At 39.4% G+C, this 27,037-nt stretch overlaps 1 protein-coding gene across 1 annotated transcript; it reads left to right on the forward strand.

Moving 5' to 3' along the window:
- The first annotated feature begins 1,476 nt into the window (after window positions 1-1,476).
- Window positions 1,477-18,519, forward strand: LOC132636166 (uncharacterized vacuolar membrane protein YML018C). Its single transcript, XM_060352882.1, has 8 exons — window positions 1,477-1,959; window positions 3,558-3,956; window positions 4,113-4,330; window positions 12,936-13,006; window positions 13,096-13,197; window positions 17,457-17,574; window positions 17,698-17,833; window positions 18,124-18,519. The coding sequence occupies exons 1-8, from the start codon at window positions 1,879-1,881 to the stop codon at window positions 18,184-18,186; spliced, it is 1,188 nt and encodes a 395-aa protein (XP_060208865.1). The 5' UTR covers window positions 1,477-1,878; the 3' UTR covers window positions 18,187-18,519.
- Window positions 18,520-27,037: the final 8,518 nt, after the last annotated feature.

Genomic DNA, 27,037 nt, shown 5'->3' on the forward strand with positions numbered 1-27,037 from the left:
TCCTTTGAATCTTGTAGTTTTAAGCTTGTAATGTAGAATGTTTGAATTGTAACTTAACAAATATTAAAAAAATATTTTTCAGGACAGACTAAAAAGAAAAGTAACACCTTAATTGGGAGCGAAGGAGAATTAGTATTTTTTTTTCACAAAGGAGTATTAGTAATAGAAATTGAAGAAAATGGAGTACTCCCGCCCTTTAAGAACTCATAAATAAAAGTGTATTTTTACCACATTACCCTTATCTCTCCAATTAATTATACTCTAATCAATATTAGTTACTTTAAAAACAATTAATATTTTGGAAGGAGGGAGTATTTTACTTTCTAAATTACTATTTTATATAAGACTTTTGTAGTCCCCACAAAACTTTTCTAAAAAATGTTAAACTTTTCAATTAATTACTTTTAGGTCCTGATCTTATTTTTTATCAAATTTATTTTTTGTTCTTATGGTTTACTTTTTAAAAGCTAACGAACATTCCGCCTTATTTACCTATTTTCTATCCGGTATCCGGTAACTGGTACCCGAATTGGAGCTCGCCTAATCCAGATTCGCGTCGCATAGGGCCCAATCGGGAGAAGCGCTCTCTATTAAGAATTTTTTCATACTCAGGCTCGAACCCGAGACCCCTGATTAAGGGAGGAACAACCCCATCCGCTGCACTTTATTTTCCTGTTGCTTTCTTCGATTGATTTTATCTATTAACCTAAAAAATAGTCATTTCTTTGCTAGATCTTCTTGCTTCTTGTTGCTCTTTGTTTTTTTTTTTTTTTCATTTGTTGCTTATTATAGACTTTTACATGTAAGTATTTCTTTTACTTTATATTTGTATTATGTAATTTGCGAATTTCTGAAAATTCTTTTACTCATATGTAGGCATTTTTTTAACTTTATATTTATACTTTAATGAGCTCATATGTGTATATCAAGATTAGTACAAAATTGATTTTCATATAGTTTTAAAAAATATTAAATGATGCCATATAATGTTGAAAATGAAGACAATATTATCAGTCAAGATCGGGTTATCTTTAAAATCTCTTGTTTGGTTAATTAAAATTAATCTTTTAAACACAAAATGAGTTTGAAGTAGGGCGGAGTTAGAGTGTCAGCTACCTATTTGATCAGATTCGGTAGCACTTTGGTTCAAATTCTGCATTTGTCTTAAAAGTTCATTAAATATGTATAAATTATTAATTTAGAACTAATAACTATAAAAATTAGGATTCGAAACTCATATATTTCAAATTATGGTTCCGCATTTAATTTAAAGTAAATAATTTCATCAAAACAAAGTTAAGATGTTAAATAAAAGTTTTGCTTTTATATATTAAAAATACACTTATTTAAAGTTTAATTATTATCAACATAAATTATATTTTTTAATTAAAATATTACTTTTTATACGTGGAGTCGCGCCCGGGTTTAGCACGGCCTCGTCAGACTAGTATAGAATAACTCAGAAAAAAACTGAATATTGAGATCCAGCAGAGCCGGTTGACCGACAACCAGAAATAGAAAGAACCTAAGAGGAAATGAGCATGACCCTTCTAACTAATTAGGAGTATTATGACAATTGACAATTTGACATTGCCAGAAAGATTTTCCCTCCATTATTTCCTATATAATTGGCTTTTTTTCTCCCCATCTTTGTCCTAAAAACGTAGCAACTCAGCATTCATGTTCTGCTTGATAAAATAATAAATTAATTCATACACCTAACAATCCTATCTAGCCGGTGGGTCAGATTTGTGTTCTTCAAGAGTCTTTTTTACGTTTGGTGACAACTTGAAAAACTAAAAAGCTCAGATCTTTGGCTCTTTTAGTGTTATTATTGAATACCCATCTGGGTTTTGAGTTATTTCTTTTTGTTTTGTGATGGGTTGGAGATACAAGGCTGGTCTTTTCCTTATTTCAGCTGTTGTGGTTATTTGGGTCACCTCTGCTGAAGTTACCCAGGTCTTATTTTCTTTCTTTATGCATTTGTCTTTATGTTTTCTATTCGGATATATTCAAATTTGGTAGCAAGTTACAAAAGTGATGAACTTCGGCATTTTTTGTTAATCTTTCCATAATGATATTTATTGTTTAGTTTTAAAGCCAGCATAAAAATAGTCAATATAAGAAGAATATTAATAGAATCCATATGGATGGAAATGTTGATTGATTCCAACAAATTTGCGTTTTCTGCGTAATTGTTCATTGAGATGTCTTAATGTTAAGATTTGTATATCCCAATCAGATAGGTAGACAATGCAGAATAAGGGATGAAGTTATCAGTCAGTTGACTTTTTTATGAACAGCTTATTATGTGGATGGTTACTGACAAAGAGTTTATTCTGTGGTCGTACAATTTTGCACAAATCGCCTTGTAGCTAGAAATCTGATAGCACATTTTCTTGCTTGCATACAACACCAATTTCTTTGCTTAGATAACAGTAATAAGAACATCAATTTAGTGTACAGTTAACTTTTTTGCTTAGTTATTATTTTACCAAAAGTAACAAGCTTATGCCGGGTCATTCAGACATGATTTAGGATACTCCTTTTCTTTTCTGATCCGGCTTCATCCATCATTCTTCAGAGGGAGGGGATAGGACTGTTGGTTACTTTTGTTATTTATTCAAAAATGCACAATACTTGCTTAGGCATGTACCCAAGGTACTTTGCTCAGCATTTGGCATTTTACATTATGATGAAAGAGGATGTGGTGTTCAAGTAGTTGTCAAGTGATTCATATGAGTTGCTTATCCTCGTTCAAAAGTTTAACGCATTGTATGTTTCATGTCATTGATAGCTCATGAAAACATTGCTAAGAATTAGCCGGGAATCATCTCTATCTTATAGCTGTGACTATGATGATGCTTTAACAGATATCTAAGAATGTTACAAACATGAAAAGAACTTGGATGCTAAGATGCTTAATTTGAATTACCTATCTATGAGTCTCGAAGCATTGACTTCATCCTATTTATCCCCCCCCCCCCCCCCCCCCCCCTCCCAAAAGTGTTGACTTTATCGTTACTGCCTTGAAAGCTATGTTTTCATAAGCTCAAGTTCTCAGGCAATTTGTCATTATAGCCTATTGCCAGAACTTTCACAGTATCTCACATGTTTGACTAGGTCCCTCTACTCCTGAGCCCAAGTGTTTTTATGTTGTATAAACACATTAATGATGTTGCACAAGAAAAAAACTCACTAGTCCCAATTTTATTGCCCATTTTTGCTTCTCAAAGGTCAAATTCATATTAGGAAGAGTCATAGACTAATTTGTATTTTGTAAACAAATGTACGTGTCCACGTGAGTGATTATTGTAGAAGATGCATCATATACTATAGAGATAATAAGTTCAGTATTTCCTAAGACCTTTTAATCTGTAGAAACTACTTATTGGGTCCTTTTGGGGTTGTAATTCTCTGTAGTAATTTGACAAAAAATGTTCCTGCATAATCCTAAATGCATTGAATTACTGAATTTAAAATTTGCATGGGTGAACATGATCCAACCTGCTATAACTATGAATTGAAATATTTTTACTGTTTATGTACCGTGACAGGGCATTTTCTCAGAATATAAGCAGCCATTTGCAATCACATACCTTGGAGCTTCTTTGCTGGTAATTTATCTCCCTGTAGCATTTCTTAAGGATTGGATATGCGATTTGCTGAAGAGACGCGCTAGTAGAACTGATAAAAATACTGGAACTGGCAATGAATCATATACGAGACATAGTTCTCCTTTAAAGCACACAGTACAGAAAGTGTTCGAGATTGAAATCCTGAAATCAATAGACAGAAAAGACAGTGAAGAAAATCTTTCTGCAGAGGAAGAAGGAAGACCTCTTGTTGCTAAATGCAATGGTAATTCTGATGATTCAAAGAATGGAAAAGAGATAACCACCTGGCAAATTGCTCGTTATGGATTCTTTCTTGCTCCTCTCTGGTTTATAACCGAGGTATGAAAGTCAACTTTAGTTATGCTTGTAGTTTGTTGCCTTTCCAAGGGGAAGCCTCCCAGGTGAACAGAAAGGAAAAAGAGAGAGAGAAGAGAAACTTCTTTCCTAGAAAAGTCAGTTGTCTGAGCTTATTTGTGTCTTTTGTTTTTTGTGCAGTACCTGTCAAATGCAGCACTTGAACATACAAGTGTTGCAAGCACAACAGTACTATCTTCTACATCGGGATTATTCACTCTTTTTGTTGGTGTAATACTTGGTGAAGATTCCTTAAATATGGCCAAAGTAGTTGCAGTCTTTGTTAGCATGTCTGGTGTTGTCATGACCACTCTAGGAAAAACATGGGCGACTGATGAATCTCAGTTGAACTCTTCCTCGTAAGACATTCCTGCACTTCATTGACTTGACTGGAACTACTTTAAATGTATTTCTGTTGCACCTAGGTTTTATTGAGTTCAATATAGGTCTCTTAGTTGCTGATTGAAGTTGTATTTGGTGTAAAAATTCATAATTGAGTTTCTTTTAACGCACATTTGTCTATCATTTGAATAATTTACATATTTTACTTGTCTTGTTGCATTTGTTTTGGTCTGTGATTCTTTCTGGCTAATATATGACATCGACACTTCCAGCTTTAGGTGGCAAATTTAGAGTCAATGGCTCAATTATGAAGAAGAATAGAAAGAAGTAGATTTGCTATAAGTTGGTCATAGGCGACTGATAAATGTAGGTGAGATTAGGAAACAGCTCATATTCCTAACATAACGTTCCCATGAACATACGTTTCAGCTATATATTGTCCTTTATCTGTTTTTGGAACTTTACTAACAATACTAATATCAAGGTTTTGTGCACTTTGGGCTTTCATAATTCAAACTCATATGTTAGTACCTGGGGATCCTGCTGCAGCACATTTATAGTACCAGTTTCAAAAAAAAAAAAAAAAAAAAGATCCTGCTGCAGCACATTTAGTCTTCAATTTTGTTGTAATTGCTCATGTGTTTTAGCAAAACAAGTTAAGTAGCAGTAAAGGAAGCACTAATTTAGTATTTACAACTGTTCAATGAACTAAATCCACAACGCGACTACAGGGAAGAGGGTAAAGGGAGTTTCCACCCTATTTGGCTGGGAAAGGGGCAAGCGAAGCTGCAATGGTCGGATGAGAAAAATTGGTGCTATCCTAAGTTACTCGGACTCGGGTGCTGGTGTCCGATACGGGTGCGGATCTAGATGTCGGATCCTTCATGATCTAAACTTTAAGGTTCGGGGATACGATCCAGTTATGGATACGGGTGCGGGGATTCGGCTAAAAAAATTCAAATATCTAAAAATAGAGTTGTAAAACCTAAATTATGGAATATTCTATGGAAAACTTGAGGAAAAAATATTGATCAAGAGGATAATCCCCAAAGGAGATAAAAGGAAATAGAGTGACATAGAAATTTTTATATACAAGGTATTCCATTTTCTTCAATTTCACCTTAGCTTTAGTTTTGATTAAAGAAATCATTGAATCGTCAATCATAATTTACTATATAAGGTTAAATTTTCTCTTTCTAAAAAAATGCTCCCAGACACAGATTCCCAGGTAAGCAAAATAGATCCAGATCTGATTCTCTCTCCTCAGACCACCATCACAGCCCTCACTCCAGCATGACTCCAGCTCTCTCTCTCCTCCATAGCCTCCATCTACAGCTTTTTCTCTCTCTCCTCCATAGCCTCCATCTACAGCTTTTTCTAGTTCTTTTGCTTTCTCTCTCCTCCAAATCTTTTCAGATCTACCCTCTGTCGACATCAGCGACCTCTGACAGTGCCGGATAAATTTTCCGGCGACCTGTCAGTGCCGGAGAAAAAAAAAAAAAAAAAAAAACAAAACTCCAGCAACCTGAGTTGCTGCCGGCAGAATCACCGGTGACATCTGACAGTGACGGCGACCACATCAATCAACATAAAACTCCTTCAGTTTCAGTGACTTTCATTAGAAACATGCAGGGCTCACACCTTTTTTTCATCAGTGGGGATAAATCCTTTGAACTCAGGAATACAGGGGATAAATATTATAACTGGTTTTCATTAATAGAAAGGGGCAAGAGATATACAAGCAAGATCAATATGGATATTCAGAACCTGAGATGGGTGTGCGAAGCGCTTATTCAAGCATCAAAAGGCACTGGTCGACTATATAGAAGGTGGGGTAGAAAACAACAACACAATCTTTTCAGAGTTTACCAAAATTTCAATGTTTATGGTAGATTTGTTCGCATAGAGGTTTGGCATGGTTCATCTAAAGCAGCAGTGATAATCCTTGAGATCAGCCTCAACAGTGGATGGTCAGATATTGCGAAGAAAATCCTTCAATTTCTGAAAGAATTCAGCGAAGCAGAGCCACTGCTTCCTCCTCCCCCATTGACAAAATCTTATCGTGCAGCTGCTAGCATTGACAGATGGCCAGATATAAGTCAAGGAACCAACAAAGGAGAATTGAATGGAAAACATCCTTTGCACAGAAGCTTGGTTGGCACCTTCAATAATCCATTTCATCACAGTCCCAATCCCGAAACTATTCAAAAATGGTTCATTAGTAGATGGAGAGTTACTGCTGGCATCAAAGTCATACCTTTAGACCACAATCAGTTCCTCTTTGAGCTTCCTTCCAGGCAAGAGGCAATAAGGGTAAAGGCAGAGAATTGGTTCTGGAACGGAAGACATCTTTCTTTATCTTGGTGGTCGCATGACATTTTCTCATTGCAATCTGGTAACTGCTCGGAAAACATATGGTTGAAAGTTTTTGGAATCCCTCTAAATGCTTGGTCAATGGATACTTTTGAACATATAGGGGCTCGTTGTGGGGGTTATGTCGGTGTTGATGAAGATACGAAGAACAGAACCCACCTGATCTGGGCTCGCATCTGCGTCAAAAAATCAGCTATGAAGTTTCCGGCAAGTTTGAATTTTGAATTTGATGATAGGATCTTCGAATTGCCAATAATTAAGGAAATTCGGTCTTTTTCTTTACATGCTGGTCCTTCAACTGGTTTGCCCGAGGTTGGTAATAAGATGGGATCAAATTCTCTCTCAGCTCCATGTGCTAATACCATTAATGATTCACGTGACACACGTGTGGAAGAACCTGTGGAGAAAAGAAGGAATTCGAAGGATTTAAACACAAATGGGCCGGCCTTATTCTCTTCTAATAGTCAGGGTAGTAAGAAACACTACAAAGGGAGAACTTCGTTAGCTTTGAACAATGGTTACTACACTAAAGGCCCACTTACAAGCAAACACTTCAAGCAACACAAAAAGAAGCAAGTGTGGAGATCATCTGTACCAAAGCTGGACCCATGCTGCTTCAGAGCTTCATCTTCCTTGAATGCTTCATTCTCTTTTGATCCTTTTGAACTAGAAATTCAAGCTTCTAGTCTCAGGGATTTAGAACTCATGGAGGGGACACTGTCCGAGCCTGAAGCAGATGATGAAGCGGTTCACGCAGGGCACTCGATGGACCCACATATACCCAAACCGATATTCTCAGCACTGTCCGTTTCAAATGAATCTGACTCTGGTATCTCATCTCAGTCCTACAACAGTTTTCTTCCTTTGCCTTGGCATGATCCACAAATTCAAACTGTTGATATCCCTGATGTGGTGGAAACCTCAAAATGGACGAAGTTGACAATGATGAAGGCTTGCAAAGTGTTGGGGGTAAATGTTGCTGGGTTTGAACACGAACTTCTGGGAATTATTCTGAGAATGGAGGAAAAAAGGAAAGTGCAGATTCTTGAGCAAAAAAATAAAACAGGAGAATTAAAGAAAGGGAAAAGCAAAGCAGTTACTGAACTTAAAAGATTGGATTGGGGTCTCCAGGCCGGGAGTGGGAAGAAAGAGAGGGGCAGGTCTCACAAGGCTCATTCCAGATGAGAGTTAAAACACTCAGCTGGAATGTGCAGGGTCTCAACAATAAAGACAAGAGAAGCACTTTGAAATCTCTTATTCACAAGTGGGGAGTTGATATTATTTGCCTGCAGGAAACCAAAATAGAGACATGGAATCCATCTCTAATCAGGCAAATTTGGGGAAACAGATGGATCTCTTGGGCAGAAGTCAAAGCAATTGGTACCAAAGGTGGGATATTAATAATGTGGGACAAAAGAGCTTGGAAATGTGTTGATTTTGAAGCAGGAGCCTTTTCTTTATCATGTAGATTCGAAAGTCTTGCTGAGGATTTCAAATGGGTTTTTACTAGTGTTTATGGCCCTCATACCAATCCAGAAAGGGAGGATCTTTGGCTCGAGTTAGCATCTATCAGGGGATTGTGGTCTGACCTATGGGTCATAGGAGGGGATTTCAATGTGTGCAGATTTGTGGGGGAAAGATTAAACTGCGTTAGAAGATCAAGGGCGATGCTGGGCTTCTCCAACACTATTCTAGACCTGGATTTGATTGACCCTCCACTTCAGGGAGCACAATTTACCTGGTCAAGAGGGGAGGAGTCTCTCCAAGCCTCTAGAATTGACAGGTTCCTTATCTCAACAGAATGGAGCGAGATGTTCAATACTATCAAACAGTACCCCTTGCCTAGAGTTTTTTCTGATCATAAACCAATTATCCTGGAAAGTGGAGATTGGGAGACCACACCTTCTTATTTCAAATTTGAAAACATGTGGCTTCAAGCTGAGGGTTTCATGGACATGATAGAAGGATGGTGGATTTCTTACACTGTATTAGGCACCCCAGACTTTGTGCTAATGCAGAAACTAAGGAATCTCAAGAAAGACATTACTAAATGGAATAGGGAGGTCTATGGAACAATCGAGACTCAAAGGAACAAGGCACTCAAAGAACTTTGGAAGCTGGACCAGTTAGCTGAGCTCAGAGCTCTCTCTACAGAAGAGAAAGGTCAGACATTGAATCTCAAACTTGAAATTCAGCAAATAGCAACCGCTGAAGAGATCTCATGGAGACAAAAATCAAGATGCTTATGGTTGAAAGAGGGGGATAAGAATACAAAGTTTTTCCAAAGAATGGCCAACTCTCATAGAAAGGGCAATACCATTGACAGACTCAAAATAGGGGATGAAGTAATTGAAGACAAAGGAAGGATCAAGGATGGTATTCTGGAGTACTATCAACAAATTTACAAAGAAACTGAATCTTGGAGACCCTCAGCTGTCTTTGAAGGTCTGTCAAGTCTCAACACAGTGGATAAAGAGGACCTTGAACTTCCTTTCACCGAAATGGAGATTTTAGAAGCTCTCATGACTTGTGCCCCTGACAAAGCTCCAGGCCCTGATGGTTTCACTATGGCTTTCTTTCAAAAATCATGGAACTTCATCAAAGCAGACCTGCTAGCAACTTTTAATTTCTTTCATCAGAACTGCCAAATGGTGAGATCATGCAATGCCTCTTTCATTGCTCTTATCCCAAAGAAGAAAGGGGCCGCAGAGCTTAGAGATTATAGGCCTATAAGTCTTATAGGCAGTGTCTACAAATTGCTGGCCAAAATTTTAGCTAAGAGGCTCGGAAAAGTGGTGGATTCCTTAGTTTCTGGACAGCAGAGTGCTTTTCTGAAGAATAGACAGATCACTGATGCATCTATGATTGCCAATGAAGTGCTAGACTGGAAAATTAAAAGTGGTAAGACTGGGATCCTATGCAAATTAGATATTGAGAAAGCTTTTGATCAGCTTAACTGGGCTTATTTAGTCAACATTTTGAAGCAAATGGGTTTCGGGGAAAAGTGGATAAGGTGGATTTATTTCTGTATTTCGACAGTGAAGTTTTCAATTCTGGTGAACAGAAGTCCAGTTGAGTTTTTCTCTTCTCAAAAGGGACTCAGGCAGGGGGATCCATTGTCCCCTTTCCTCTTTATCATTGCGATGGAAGGATTATCTCAGCTGTTAGCAAAGGCCAAAGAACTTCAGTGGATTCAAGGGTTCCAAGTGGGCAGAAATCCTTCCACCTCAGTCTCAGTCTCTCATCTACTCTATGCAGATGACACCCTTATATTTTGTGGAGCTGATTGTCAGCAGGTCTCTAATCTCAACATTACCCTCATGATCTTTGAGGCCATCTCTGGACTTCATATCAACATGCGTAAGAGCACTATATATCCAGTGAATGAAGTGACCAACCTAGAAGCTCTTGCTGATATTCTTAGCTGCAAAACAGGCTCCTTTCCCACCACCTATTTGGGACTTCCTTTGGGTGCTAAATTCAAATCATCTGGGATATGTAGTGGGGTCATTGAAAGAATGGAGAAAAGACTAGCCACTTGGAAGATGCAATATCTCTCATTGGGTGGCAGGCTCACCCTCATCAAAAGTGTCCTAGACATCATTCCCACTTACTTTATGTCACTCTTCCCTATGCCAACCTCAGTTCTAAAGCAAATTGACAGGCTTAGAAGGAAATTTCTATGGGAAGGTAACAGTGTTACTCATAAATTCTCTTTGGTCAAATGGCAATCAGTTATTCAACCCAAAGGCCAAGGGGGGCTGGGGATTAGAAATCTTAAGTTTCATAACAACAGCCTACTCATGAAGTGGCTTTGGAGATATGGTCAAAATGAGGCAGGGTACTGGAAGGAAATCATCAAAGCTAAATATGGTATTCAAGACCACTGGACTGCAAAGAAAAGCAATGAACCACATGGTGTTGGAGTATGGAAACACATCAGTAGTCTCCAAGAGGAATTCTTCCAGGCTGTCTCATTCAAGGCTGGAAATGGGCTCAAGATCAGATTTTGGCAGGACAAATGGCTTGGGGACACTTTAGTAAAAGATTTATTTCCCTCACTATTTCTGATAGCTTCTAACAAAGAAGCAACATTAGCTCAATATAGAGTTAACAACTGTTGGACACCAATTTTAAGGAGAAACTTACAGGATTGGGAAGTTGATGATTTTCTTTCTCTATTAGAAAGTTTGGGACAAAGTACTTTGGTGGCAGATTTTCAGGACAGAATACTCTGGGGCAATTCTAAGGAAAAGATTTTCACTGTGAAGGAATGTTACAACAACTGGTGCTCTCAAAATAGCCTTTTAGAGGTTTGGCCTTGGAAGTTTGTATGGAGAACTAGACAGCCTCTCAGAGTTACTTGCTTCACTTGGACTGCACTGAAGGAAGCATGCCTAACACAAGACAATCTTAGAAGGAGAGGTGTAATAGTTGTTAACATGTGTACCATGTGCAAGCAGACCAATGAAAGTGTCAACCATCTATTTTTGCACTGCCCTGCAGCAGCTAGCTTCTGGTTTTTCTTCTACTCTATGCTTGGTCTACAATGGGTAATGCCCTTCAACATCAAAGATGCATATGCTAGTTGGATACTCTGGAGAGTTGACAAATCCATTAAAAGAATTTGGAGAATGATCCCAGCAGTAATTTTTTGGACCCTATGGAAGGAGAGAAACAACAGATGCTTTGAAGGAATCTCAACTCCTATTTGCTCTCTAAAGTCTAGGTGTTTAGTTAGTCTTTTTAGTTGGCATTTTTTTGCCCCTGTAAACAATGTGGGTAACTTTCTAGATTTTATCAGCTCCTTTTCTCTAGTTCAGTAGAGATAGGATATCTTTAGATTGTTCTACAGGTTTTGCCAAGCCTGTCAGCTTTTCCCATCTGTAACCTTGCATCTTCTTGATGTTTTACTAATGAATTTTATTACTTTACCAAAAAAAAAAGAAATCATTGAATCTGTCCAGAATTTCTACGTCGATTTTGGTCAAAGTATCCAAAATCGGTTGACCAGATTGGGTACGGATCCCACACCCACACCCCTGTCGTGTCGACACGGGTGCGGCACCGAAAGTGAAGAGTCCGAGTAACATAGGTGCTATCGAGGGAGAGGAGCGGTTCGAGAGTAAGAGATGGAAGTGTTTCTGAGGATGAGCAGTGGGGTTGTAAGCTGTTGCGCAGGGAAGGCAGGAAACGGATAACTGCGAGGCACATGGCAGATAGCAGTCAAACTGAAAGAGCCACTAGGATGGCCAAGGGCGAGCGTAGGGTGGTGGGGAGTGGAAGCCTGGAGGGGGGGGGGGGGGGGGGGGGAATAGTTTCTGTTTTTAATGCAATTTAAATTGTTGATGGTACGCCTTCATTTTTCTCTCTTTGTAGATTGCATTACCTTTTTATTTCCAAGCTTCTTTAGGTTCCTTTTCAGCCTCTCCTTTTCCTGAGCTTTCTTTTGCATTCTGTTCTAAAACAAAAGATTTAGTATTCTTTCTCCTTCCGTACTGAAAGTTGAAACACTTAAGTACCTATCAACTTTAAGGATTTCAATTTCTTCATTTTCCTTTTGATGATTTGCTAGGATATGGACTATTAGGGTTCCATCTGGAAATTCAAGGCTAAGTATGCAACATTGGAAAACGGAAATACAAGGACTGATAAAGGAGTTCATCGACACATAGGGTAAAAACTGTAATTCAAGTTAATGAGCTTTCTCAACTCATACACCTCCGCTGTTGACTCCCAGTAGAGAAAGTCTACATTTGCTGATACAGATTGGAAGAAATTAGGGATTCCACAGGTTCTTTCGCGTATCCGGATTATTAGAAATTTGCAATGTTTTTCGTAGTTTTTTCTTGATCATCGATAGAATCTTCACCGACAAGGATGTCTTTAAATAGAAATGAAATATGAGTTTATGAAGGCTTTAAGTAGTGCGGGATTAGATGGCTTCTAGTTAGTTGACTGCTAGAGACAACAAGTCAGTTTAATTTCGCATGCCTTGCTCTAATAGGGTGCTTAGAGTTTCTAAGTAATGGCAAGCACAAAAATATATGTATACCTTGTTGTAAAGAAACTTGAGACATCAATCTTTTTATCCTTTAATTTCTAATCACGACATAAAACTGCATCTTCTTTTTGATAGCATTTTTTGGATTTTCTTCAGGTCCTAAATTCTCTGTTGTTTCATTGTTGTTCCTTTCAACTGTGTTTCAGGGTGTTGACTGATAGTTAAACTTTTTCTTTCTTTTAAAGAAGCGGCGAACGTTCTCTCCTTGGGGATCTCTTCGGCCTTCTTTCGGCAATGTCGTATGGCGTGTTCACTGGTTAGGCTGTTTCTGGATTATGTCTTGATACCAAAGTGTTAGCTGTACAATATCATGAGATGGATAATGTTTTTCCTAATGTTCTGCAGTGCTGCTTAAAAAGTTCGCTGGTGAGGAAGGAAAAGGAGTAGATATGCAAAAATTGTTCGGGTATATAGGTTTGTGCACCCTTGTGACCATGTGGTGGCTTGGTAAGATTTGATCCTTTTTCCTTAATGTTAAGTATTTCTGATTTGCATACATAACATGCAGTGTCTTCCATTTGCACTTTGGAATGCTTTGTTGCCTTCGTCTGAAAAAGTTCTTTCACCGAGTTTTCCAGTTCAGGTTTGAGATTGAGAGAAAAACATGTTTAAAGCTTGTAAACCGGAAAAGGTGCTATATGATGAGACTCCCGTATAGTTTGTTCTGTCTGATAAAAATCTGATAAAGACAGCTATAAATTAAGCTGTTTTGTTATCAGATAAGCCATGCTTAGGTAGGTTAGAAACTTATAATATAGGACAGGGTCTCATACTCAAGCTGCAATCTTCTGGCTACAGTATGTGTCATATAGGAATTTGGGTGGGTATATCTAGTCAAATGCAAGTTATAAAGTCAGCTCTGATTTTCTGATTACTTTCGTAGTTGGTTGATCAATTTATCCCCAAAGCTACTGATAAATTTGTAGTCAGACACTTCCTTTGACATATTGGTTTGCAATTTAAATGGTGACTAGTTGTAGTCAGACACTTGCCTTAATATATGATGTTATTGGACTTTGGACCTCAAAATGCTGGATATTCTTTCTTTTCATAACTTACATGTGTTGCCAACAATTTTGTTTATGGGACAATGATTAAGAAAATGGACTCCCCACTATAGTACTTAATGTCACAATAAATGTGTGATGTTGCTCAGTTTGGCTCCAACTTAGCTGTTCACCTATTATTTGCTATTAGTGACTGGGGTTACCAGTGCTCCTATTTACACATTTAAGTTTTGGAATTTTTTTCTAAATGTCACGCTACTCTAGAGCTAAATAAGATTACATGATATGGTGCATTATTGATTTTTACAAGTAAAAAATGGTTTAATAGGATGTTAGAATAGTATAACTTGGGCATCACTTTCCAATTGCCAGCATCAAGCAGGACTCGTGGCCACAAACGAGAGTCGGGCTTCATCGCACTGGATGTCACTCTTTCGGTTTCTTGTTTGTTGATGTCATTCACCTGGAAATTAGTTCTTTAACAATATATATTTAGTGCATCGAAATCTAAGATGTAGCTTGTTTAAAAAAACAGTAAATGATACTGTACATCAATTAGGATTAGTAGAATTAAGTAGATTGATTTTTTCCTATTTTACCACTCGTACATTCTGTATTTAAACTTTGCAGCAGCTTCAGGGAATAATCAACCTAGGTTTTCACTCAATTATTCCATGTCTTATTTTCTCATGTGGTATCAGACAAGACCCACCCCAATTCTTGGTTTATCCGATGTTGAGCCCCATGTTATATTGTCCACGTTCTAAATGTCTGTCCTAAGCACGGTTTTTTTTTTTGGGTTGGGGGGGTGGTTGTGTATCTGGATGGGTCCTTACTTAGATGGTTTTGGGCAATCATTAATGCATGACCCCGCTTTTGGGGTTGAGTTAGGCCCAAGATCCTTTTGTTAACAAGATTTATATAGACCAACCACCAGACTTGTTGCTCCGGTAGAGTCCAGGGGTCTTGTGTTTTTGATGTGCTGGTCATTCTATGGTTTGAAACGTCTCCGCGAGCCTGGTCTGGTAAGTTCAACACAGTTATTCAAGAGTTTGGGATGACTCGTAGTGAAGCTGATCATTATGTTTCCATCGACATTCTGGTCCAAATCTATGGATTTACTTGGTAGTTTAAGTTGACAATATAGTTATCACTGGCAGGGGGGTGATATTAATGTCTTTAAAGTTGCTCTTTTATTTGTCTCCAACTGAGAATGATCTAAATGTCTTTAAAGTTGCTCTCTTTCTTTGTCTTTACTTGCTTAAAGTTTTTTTTTTTTTTGGTAACCAATGTGAACAATTACCATACCAACAAACAATCAATTACACCCTAATGAGCACCCTACTCCCCTAGTCACCTTCCAGGAAGAGTACCAAGGGAAACCAAGGCCTCAAGTCAAAGCAAAACTAATTACAAAATCCTTTTTGCCACTGAACTACTATTCCTATACTTTTTGGAAGCCTAAAATAAGCCTATCCTTACTCTGATTTCTATCTGTATTTGCTGTAAAACCTACTCTATATGTACACTTTGATGCCTAAAAATCTTCCAGTTTCTTGCCTCCCACGTGTGGTAGATGAGTACCCCTACAGCAGCTGCCATAAGTTCCTTCTTCATCTTCCTCCAATGCTTCGTACCAATCAACCCCAATATGATGTGAGGTTCTTCTAACTGCATATCTTGACCAATCCAGTTAGTAATACTACTCCAGAGTTGTTTTGTCCAAGGACAAGCTACAAACAAATGATGGGAATTCTCTATCACGTCCTCATCACATAAGCAACAATTAGCACTGTTGCAAGAAATGCCCATTCCACCCATCCTTCCCTTAGTAAGCAGTCTTCCTTGCACTGTTAACCATGTAATAAACCTGTGCTTTGGCAGCAGAACTGAACTCCACACTAGGCTAGCACTGTCCATTTTCAGAGTCTAATCCACCATGCTCAGATAACCTGCTGTCACTGAGTATTTACCATTAACAGTTAGAGTAAACTGCCCCTGTGAATACCAGTTGATCATGCCAAGTTTCACCTTGTTCAATCTTCTCCAGCACCAGCTACTATCTGATGGAGGAATATGTGTCCATATATCCAGGTTCTGCTTCATATAAACGCCATGGATCCATCTCACCCAAAGAACTTCCTTCCTTGCATTGAGCAACCATATCACCCAAAGAACTTCCTTCCTCGCATTGAGCAACCATATCAGTTTGCCCATAGATGCAGTGTTCCAATCTATCAGCTTCTTATATTCAGCCTCCCATATCTCTTAGGTTTACAAACTCTCCCCCAAGCAACAAGGGCCACCTTTCTCTGATTTTCATCACTACCGCACAAATAATCTCTACACAACTTATCCACCCCTTTCACCACACTCTGAGGGAGTATAAAAACTGCTCCCCAGAAATTATGAAGAGAGAACAGGACTGGGTTGATCACCTGAAGTTTCCCTGCATATGAGAGATTCCTAGCAGAAGCAGCTGTAATCCTCTCTGTAATTTTCACTATCAACTGGTGGCAATCCTGCATATTCCAGTTCTTGGGAGAAAGTGGTAGTCCCAAATACCTCATTGGAAACTCACCCAAGCTGATCCTGTAATCTCCAGTATTTTCTCCCTAGTTTCATCATCTACACCCGCTATGAATAGATTTGATTTGTCCTGATTAGCCTCCAGTCCGGTGACCTCTGAGAAGTGAGTCAATGCCTCCATGATCCTCCTAACTGAGTTCTCAGTGCCCTTACAAAACAACATAAGATCATCAGCAAACACTAGGTGTGTAAGCTTCAGACCCTTGCACATTGGATGAGACCTAAAGTCTGGAGGAAGTGCCATTTTGCTCAAAGTTCTGGACAGATAATCCATCACCATCACAAATAGTAGTGGTGAAATTGGATCACCTTGCCTGAGTCCCCTCTTACCATCAAAATACCCATACCCTTCACCATTCACATTAACTGAGAATTTAGTGGAAGTCACACACATCATTATTAATTGAATAAATTTTGGAGGGAATCCATACCCATACAGCATCTCTTCAATGAAGTCCCATCTTACCATTTCATAAGCTTTTCTAAGGTCAATCTTCATCATACATCTTGGTGTAGTCTTCCTGTTGGAGTGCCTAAGCAAATCATGGCATATCAACACATTATGCACTAGAGGTCTTCCTTGGACAAAGGTTGCCTGTGTATCAGCTACCAGACTAGGGGATCTGGTTCAACCTGATACATATCATTTTGGAAATTCACTTATAGAGTACATTACAACAGGATATTGGTCTATATTGACTTGCACTGATGGGACATGGCACTTTAGGGATCAAAGCTATAGTTGTGGCATTCAGTTGTTTCAGATTTTTTGCATTATCAAAAAACTCTTGAACAGCCTCTGCCACATCTTTGCCAAAACTTGCTTAAAGTAGTCTGCAATATAATAATAGATGTTTTGAAGTCTGATGACATGTAACAATGACCTGATAGATTTTTTTCCCGCTGCATTCATAAAGAAGTAATGCAATTATGCATCTTCTTAATATCTTAATAGAGATGATTGGACAAGGGGGTTAATTTTTAATTTATCCACAATGTGAAAATTGTGATGATAAACAGTTGATTTTATTCTTCTATATTATTGAGTTCTAATGTCTTTATAAACTAATTTATTATGTGAAATTACATTCCTTTTTTTCTTCTTTTCAGTATGGCCATTGACTGCGCTAGGGATTGAACCCAAGTTCACAATACCTCATTCTGCTAAACTGGATGAAGTTGTTTTAGCCAATGGACTCGTAGGGAGTGTTCTCTCAGATTACTTTTGGTATGAAAGATTAGTTATCCACCCCCATACATACTCATCACCTCTGCTTTATCAACTCTACCTGTAACTTGCTTTCTTCTTCTTCTTCTTCTTCTTCTTCTTCTTCTTCTTCTGCTTTATCAGGGCACTGTGTGTTGTTTGGACAACTCCTTTAGTTGCAACTCTCGGCATGTCTCTCACAATTCCACTTGCAATGGTGGCCGACATGGTGATTCATGGACGTCATTATTCTGCTATATACATTCTTGGCTCAGCACAGGTAACAACATTATTGCAGAAAAAAGAACTTGATTGCAGCACTAAAGTTTGAGTTCTATCCTGTCATTGTGTTTATTGAAAAGCCGGATGCAGTACCCGTTGTAGCTTAGCTAGGAATGGACCAGAAAAAAATTAAAACTTCTCCATATTGTAGTTGGAGTCTCTCTTTTATAATTACTCCAATTCCTTTTTCTTGCAATGCTCAAATGACTGGTTTTTGACTCATTTTCTATCTTTAAGGAGGCATTACTAATCAAGGGAAAACATGATTTTGGGCTTGGTTAATTGCAGGTATTTGCAGGATTTGTAATAGCTAATATAGCAGACTGGATTTCGAAACTTATGGGACTATGACATTTGGTGGACTTCCCTTAGCTCAATTCAAAATATCTTTGATATATGCCTGTGCCGTATGGAAAGAAGAAAGAAAGATGACCACTATACCACTCTTCTGTGACTGCAAATGGTTTTTTTAAAATTTATTCATTGTTGTCCCAGATTATTAACCTTTTGATCCCCAAATGTCATTTTTTTCTCTTCCCGTTTTGATTCTTTTGATTATTCTTTCTCAAAGTTGTCAATTTTTAGCCGTGTAAATATTGGGTGATGAAATTATGTCTGTCCAATTCAGTACTGGTCTTCATCATCCAAGTCAATTAATAACTAGTACCATTCATTTTATGCGTAGTTTGCCCTGTTCATCACCAATAGTGATAGAAAAGCATGTTTTTCTAAGCTCATCCTACCTATAAACAACTCATAATTGTTTTCCTTTTCTCATTCAAGACCAGAAAATTGGAAAGTAAAATCTGAGTAATTAGAATAAGCATACGCTCAGGACAAGTTATTTTCAGTTCTTTCGGAATTTCACCAATTAGTATTTCAACTCTAGCACGTGAAAATAAAAGAACCAAAGATGTAGGAAGCCATATTGGAGGTTGAAATTTTGAAATGAACACCAATTCAATAAGTTTTCAGCTGAAATGGTTATTTAAGTTTTGGGGTTTGATTGTTTTGTCCTTATAAAATCCCAGAATACATATGTTCCTTTACAATATTTGATGTACAGTCTAACAGAACCGTGACAGATTTAGTTAAAAAATTCATTAAAAGTTAGAGCAGTTTTTGTCCATTTTTATCACTTCAACAGATGTAGGCTTTTGACTTTGCCAAATTGAAGCACTTTCGATCTTTCCCAACTTATTTATAAGTCACGTGGTCAAAAGTTCATTATTGTTATAAATATTATGTATTTATTATTTATGGATGTCATGTTATAGATAAATATCATTTATTATGAATGTCTATCTTTAAGAGAGAAATTAGGGTTAATAACTTTGGAACCAAGTCAGTTTTCTACTATAAATAGAGATGTTCCCTTCATTGTATTCCTATCCCTCAAGAGAAATAAAGATATCTCCTCTCTTCTCTCTTTGTCTACAATATTCTCGTTCTTGTTTTATTATATTATAATACGTTATCAGCACGAGACTCTGCCATCTCGAGCAAGTACTTTTTAAAGCATCGAAGGAGAATGAAGTAATTGAAGCTATGAACCCTTTACTGGGATAAGGACGGTTAGAAGTTCTTTATGTTGCTTGTCTTTTGCTACTAATAATATCAACTTTGTTGGTGTCACGACCCAACCCCGTGGGCCGCGACTGGTACCCTAACTGGGTACCCATACGTACCTACCCGACCGAATTTCGAATCATACGGATTTTTTTTTTTTTTTTTTTTTTTTTTTAAAAACAGAAATTACAAAAGTAGGCCGATACAATTACGGCACGCGCGTAACTTACATATATATATATATACATATACCTGAACATACAGACATTTACAGATAAGCCGATAAGGCTAACATACAGACGAAACCCGTAACCCACATATCCATCTACAGGCCTCTACAGACATACAGAATCATATGACGGGACAGGGCCCCGCCGTACCCAGAATATACATACATACGGAGTACACAGAAGACAGAAAATATATACCAAAAGATATGCTCCGAGTCAAAGGAGCTCTTCGAATGGCAGAGTCAGAACCTACGCTGGCGGCGTGTCACCTGGCGCGTCTGTACCTGCGGGCATGTAGCGCAGCCCCCGAAGAACGGGGGTCAGTACGAAAAATGTACCGAGTATGTAAAGCAGAAACATAACAGATATAAACATAGTCCGAACCGGAGTCACAGAAATATAACGGACAGAACCATAAATCAGACTGACGGACAGAGTTATGATCCAGACAGACATACAGAATCGTGTTCCATACAAATAAACAGAATTATAGTTCGGACAGACAGACGGAATCATAATACGGACGGACGGGCAGAATCAGAACCCATACGGACATACAGAGTCAGAATCCATACGGACATACAGAAATAGTCGAAGCACAGACGGACAGACAGTAGTATGTCAGACAGAATTATGCATGCAGAGTAGCACAGAGTCATACAAAATCATACAGAGGCGTGTGCTTTATAAGTACAGATAGCACACGCATATATTCATACAGATCCCGGCCCTGTCTGGGGGCGCGGTAACAGAACCCGGCCCTCTTAGTACGGGACGCGGTGGACAGACAGAATCAAATCAGATCATATGCCATCCTGGCCGCCATCCCCATACACAGATCATACAGACATACAGATCCCGGCCCGTACGCCGAGGGACGCGGTGAACAATGCAGAGAAATGTGCACGATAACAGAACCTGGCCCGGGTCGCAGTGAAAGAATGCATTGAGACAGACACGAATCGATAAATGAGAAACCACCTACCTACAGACTCAACATACAGACTCAATCAAACTGAAGGGTGCCAAACGGCGAGCCAAAATCAGAATGTCCAGATAGTATGCATAGTACGCGCCTATAACCTAGTTGGGAAGGCACGACAGATTATCAGAATGGGATGCTCAGATGTTCAGAAAGCATGTTATATAGATTACACAAAAATAGCCATAATATACACAAAATAATAATTCAGAAGTTTTTAGAGAAAATCGGACCCGAAACAGAAGTATTTAAAATCGTACCGGAAGTATCGGGCCTTATGGGCCCACCTCGGACCAACCCGAGGCTATATACGTAAATTATTGCTAATTGACCTTATGAGGTAACCCATACTCATTCGGAAGTGTTCCGACTCCGTTTGGGGAAGTTTTGTACAAAATCTCACTTTAAGGGCAATTTGTAAGAAAATAGGTTCAATTGAATTGAAGGAATTGGAGCGGTTTTCCGTCTCGAATTCCGGGGAACGGAGTCGGACCTAAGGCTCGCGGCCGAGCCTACCACATCCAGAACATGCCTAGGAACGTAGAGAAGTGCTTCACATACCTCGATGGCGCCTTATGCTCTCTTGGCGTCAATCCAAATTTCGCCCAAAATCTGGAAATGGTCAAGTTTACCATTTGGTTAGTTCCATTCTTTCAATATTCTAACTTTACACATAATTGCCTACCGAAATTTCGGCAGCATTTCCTCTGTATATACGACATCCCCGAGACTTAGCTCGGCTCAATTTAGCAACACAACAACCCAGAGGAGACATCCAAACAACAACAAACATCAATAAACACTAAATCATATCCTATGGCATTATTAGCCACCTTTCGACACGACGAATTATCTTTCGTTTCAAACTTACATTTCCAACCAAAACTTATTATTTTCATAGCCATTATCCATCAAAATCATTACGACATACATCGGAGGCATCCATAACATGTTCACATAATATTCACAAGATATTCATAAAATTCACAAACATTCAACTTTCCATCAAGTCACTACTTTTCCAATCCCTTCCTAACTTTCAACATGCAAACTCATCAACACATTTTTATATTCCAAGTTCATTGTCATAAGCATAATTTGCCTCTTAACACTTTCATTTTCACTTATACACAAGTCATAACAAAGTTCAATAATTTCCTTCAACAACTTAATAACCAATCTTCCATAACAACATAATTAATATGCTAACAAGATTCAATTCACCTTCCAACACCAACACACACCACACGACCACATGCTATATTTTCCAAATTTCACTAGTTCATTCACTTTCATTTCTAATACAATTTCCACCACACTACAACTAACTTACACAAGAATTCAAACCATTAAAATCATGCAATAACCCTATATGCATTCGGCCACACATCCAAAAATTCCAACACACCAAATTTCCATATTTTTCATTCATTCACACACACTACAACATACATACATCATTTTTAACACAACAAAATCATGAAATCCTTACCTTTCTTCAAGTTCTTCACTTGGGGTTGAAGTTGTTTCCTTGTCAAGATGCTTACATCAACTTGTAAAGAATCTTGTGCTTAGCAATAATCTCTCAAGAGTTGAACTCTTTAGACCAAAGGATTGGCTCCAAAATTTTTTCTTTATTTTCTTTCTTTCTTTCTCCAAAACCCGAAATGGCTTCTTTCCCCTTTTTTTTGCTTCTCTTTGATTTCTTTCTTGAATATTCTTAAGGATAGGGATGCTATATATTAGCACATGGGAATTAATTAATTCCATGGGCTTTGGATCAATGTACATGGCCGGTTGGGCCTTCCCACTTGGGCCTAATTTTCTCCCCTTTTTTTTTTTTGAGCCCACTTGGCTAATTTTGTAATTTTATGGGACAAGTTTCCAAAATTCCAATTTTTGCCCTTGGCCACCTTTTGTAATTCCACACCATTGCATTCATAACCTACACATTCATACCAAGTAAGGTCCAATTGTGGCCTTATCCATCACAAGTCATTTTATCTTGAATTTTTCGAATGAACAAAAATGTCGGATGTAACATCCTCCCCCCCTTTAGAACATTCGTCCTCGAATGTTAAATTGACCTTATGGGGCGCCATACTACTCCGGGAGGGTTCTCTTTGTAGTCGTCCTTTGCTAACCTTCCGACATGGCTTCTTTACCAACATTATGGGGTAATTTTTCACATCACTGATTCAGATGCCTTCATAATATATCTTCTCGTACCCCACGCAATCGTCGAACCATAAGCTATATTCTTGTAACTGACGAACGCTTTCCAGACGTCATAGTCCGTATCATTTATTGTTACACTCCGGAGATTTCTACCACGTTATCGTAATCCTTCTTCATACCAGACACTTCATACCAACAAATTCAGCACTAGAACCGGACGCGTAGAAGTATATCGGACGGATTCGTAATCGGAAGCAGACATGCTAAACTATGGCGGATGGATTCATAATCAAAAGAAGAGATACGGAAGTATGTCAGACAGATATGAGATCAGAGTCAGATGTACAGAAAGGTATCGGGCGGATTTCGAAGTCGGAATCAGGCTTACAGAAATGTATCATACAGAGTCACACTTAGAATCAGACATGCGGAGATGTATCAGACAGATGCGTGATCAAAATTAGACGTACAGAGGCACACCAGACGGATTTATATCCAGAGTCAGACATACAGAGGTGTGTCAGACAGATTCGTAATCGGAGTTAATCGTACAGAGATATGTCAGACAGAAACGTATTCGGAGTCAATCATACAAATCGCATTGGGTGTCGCTTATCGACTTTTTCAAAGATTCTGCTTACTCGCTCTACTTATCTCTCTCCTTCCCTACTATCCATACTCTTTTTCCTTTTACAACTATCGTCATACCATACTAACTTACGATGTAATTGGGCGTTTTCTATCCCCTGACAACATTCGGGTCGTCGCTGACTGTTATCCAGATTCGCTAAATTTTCCGAGTGGTATCGCACCCTTGGCTTTTTGCCCATGTACCGCATCGGACTGTGTGGTGTTTGTAAAGGCACTAATTACTCCATACATTCTCTTTTCCTTTAGATTACCCCAAACTTTCATTTATATCAGTCATACCTACACTTGTGCAAAACTTTGCATTACTTCCCAGGGGGTCACCCATCCCAGAATTGCTCTGGCCTGAGCACGCTTAACTCCGAAACTTTCATGCATTTCGACGCGTTAGGGAAGATATAATTTCGTCGATCGCCCCGCACGACCTTTGTCACGAAATTTTAGAGCAAATCGGGTTCTTCGCAAATTTTCGGAAATTTTTTGTAGCGGGTCCCACCCCCGGCTAAGTTGTACCACTACCATGTCGCCTTTCTGAATCTTAAACATTCACTTTCATACACATATACATATGATGACAGATAACCCACGGATTTAAGTCTTCGTCACACGAATTCCGCCTCCAAATAATCGGTGGAATCTGATAAAATGTCACCGCAAGGTGTTCTTCGGCCACCGACAGAAGGAACTAAAGTCTGACAAGTATCGCGGGACCTTTTTGTACTTAATCTACATGTTAACCTCCATATTCCTGGAAAAATTTGGGCAGAGTTTCCTCTGCATTTCTTACTATCCAAAACCTGTACACCAGAAATACCAATCATGCCTCACAGGGCCAACTCATATACACATACATACATATCATATCATGTCGTATCGCAGCCACACGGGGCTGATAACTTCAAATGAGAATTATAATGTCGTAGACACTTACCACACGTGCCCAACTCAAACAGCATCGGAGGCACCTTCCTGTTTACTTTCATCCAGGATTTCTAGACTCACACTGACGGTGGGGACATCTCCGTCGCCCTTGCCTTGGGTCACTAGGTCTCTAATTCCTTTAAATTTCCGTCGTCTTCATAGAACAACGTCTTACAAATATCATACACACATAGGAAGTTCTAAAAACTCATACACTTATAAATAATCAATATCGAGTCTGACCTGGGGAGCTGCCGTGAGAGGTATGCCCACTATCATCCACGCCTGTCTGCTCCCTACCTACCCGGTTTCCATTACCACCCGCATCTGCATCGGAGGGGTATGGACGATCAAACAAATCCTGGCCCACTGGTGACCCAGGCCAAGAACAAGAGAAATCCATAGCACTCTCCGAGGTGGCCGGGCTATCAAGGTTCTCCCTAATAATAAGAGCTGGTGCATACTTGAAAATCTCCTCCTGCGTCATCCCAGAAGAATGCTCCGTCGGGCCTGCCTCATGACTATCCTCCTCCTCAGAGGTAAGAAGCTCCGGAGGGGTCATCGCCAAATCCTCCGAGATATCTGTATCGTAGCCATCCTCCACGGGATCCTCTGCTCCAGGGTTCGGGGACTCTGGAGGAGTCGTAGATGGGTCCTCCGACGGATCCGTATCGTAGCTATCCTCCGGGGAATCCTCCGAAGGATCCGTCTCGATCGAGTAACTGGGGCCCTGCCTACTCGGCCCCGGTGACAACCTGGGGGCCTTCTTGGCACCCCCATCCTCATCGTCGGAAGCCGTCCTCTTCATTCGTCACCAACCTACAACTACCTGCAAGGAGAGGGTCAGAAACATTTTCCCGAATACCGACACTTCTGCTCCTTTGGAGCCCCGCTGTAGATACAGCAATTCGTAAGGGAGAATCATCCTAACCATACAGCTTTAACGCACGATCTAAGAATTCAAAGAAGGGTAACATCCTAAATGCCCTGTAGCTTCCTGTTTATAGATGTGGTGCACAACACATCGATAACCAAGACTCTACTAGACACGGCCTGTAGACATACCGAGGACTAACCGCTCTGATACCACTTTTTGTCATGACCCAACCCCGTGGGCCGCGACTGGTACCCTAACTGGGTACCCATACGTACCTACCCGACCGAATTTCGAATCATACGGATTTTTTTTTTTTTTTTTTTTTTTTTTTTTAAAAACAGAAATTACAAAAGTAGGCCGATACAATTACGGCACGCGCGTAACTTACATATATATATACATATACCTGAACATACAGACATTTACAGATAAGCCGATAAGGCTAACATACAGACGAAACCCGTAACCCACATATCCATCTACAGGCCTCTACAGACATACAGAATCATATGACGGGACAGGGCCCCGCCGTACCCAGAATATACATACATACGGAGTACACAGAAGACAGAAAATATATACCAAAAGATATGCTCCGAGTCAAAGGAGCTCTTCGAATGGCAGAGTCAGAACCTACGCTGGCGGCGTGTCACCTGGCGCGTCTGTACCTGCGGGCATGTAGCGCAGCCCCTGAAGAACGGGGGTCAGTACGAAAAATGTACCGAGTATGTAAAGCAGAAACATAACAGATATAAACATAGTCCGAACCGGAGTCACAGAAATATAACGGACAAAACCATAAATCAGACTGACGGACAGAGTTATGATCCAGACAGACATACAGAATCGTGTTCCATACAAATAAACAGAATTATAGTTCGGACAGACAGACGGAATCATAATACGGACGGACGGGCAGAATCAGAACCCATACGGACATACAGAGTCAGAATCCATACGGACATACAGAAATAGTCGAAGCACAGACGGACAGACAGTAGTATGTCAGACAGAATTATGCATGCAGAGTAGCACAGAGTCATACAAAATCATACAGAGGCGTGTGCTTTATAAGTACAGATAGCACACGCATATATTCATACAGATCCCGGCCCTGTCTGGGGGCGCGGTAACAGAACCCGGCCCTCTTAGTACGGGACGCGGTGGACAGACAGAATCAAATCAGATCATATGCCATCCTGGCCGCCATCCCCATACACAGATCATACAGACATACAGATCCCGGCCCGTACGCCGAGGGACGCGGTGAACAATGCAGAGAAATGTGCACGATAACAGAACCTGGCCCGGGTCGCAGTGAAAGAATGCATTGAGACAGACACGAATCGATAAATGAGAAACCACCTACCTACAGACTCAACATACAGACTCAATCAAACTGAAGGGTGCCAAACGGCGAGCCAAAATCAGAATGTCCAGATAGTATGCATAGTACGCGCCTATAACCTAGTTGGGAAGGCACGACAGATTATCAGAATGGGATGCTCAGATGTTCAGAAAGCATGTTATATAGATTACACAAAAATAGCCATAATATACACAAAATAATAATTCAGAAGTTTTTAGAGAAAATCGGACCCGAAACAGAAGTATTTAAAATCGTACCGGAAGTATCGGGCCTTATGGGCCCACCTCGGACCAACCCGAGGCTATATACGTAAATTATTGCTAATTGACCTTATGAGGTAACCCATACTCATTCGGAAGTGTTCCGACTCCGTTTGGGGAAGTTTTGTACAAAATCTCACTTTAAGGGCAATTTGTAAGAAAATAGGT

Source organism: Lycium barbarum, chromosome 4 (genome assembly GCF_019175385.1).
Source record: "Lycium barbarum isolate Lr01 chromosome 4, ASM1917538v2, whole genome shotgun sequence".
Taxonomy (NCBI): Eukaryota; Viridiplantae; Streptophyta; class Magnoliopsida; order Solanales; family Solanaceae; genus Lycium; species Lycium barbarum.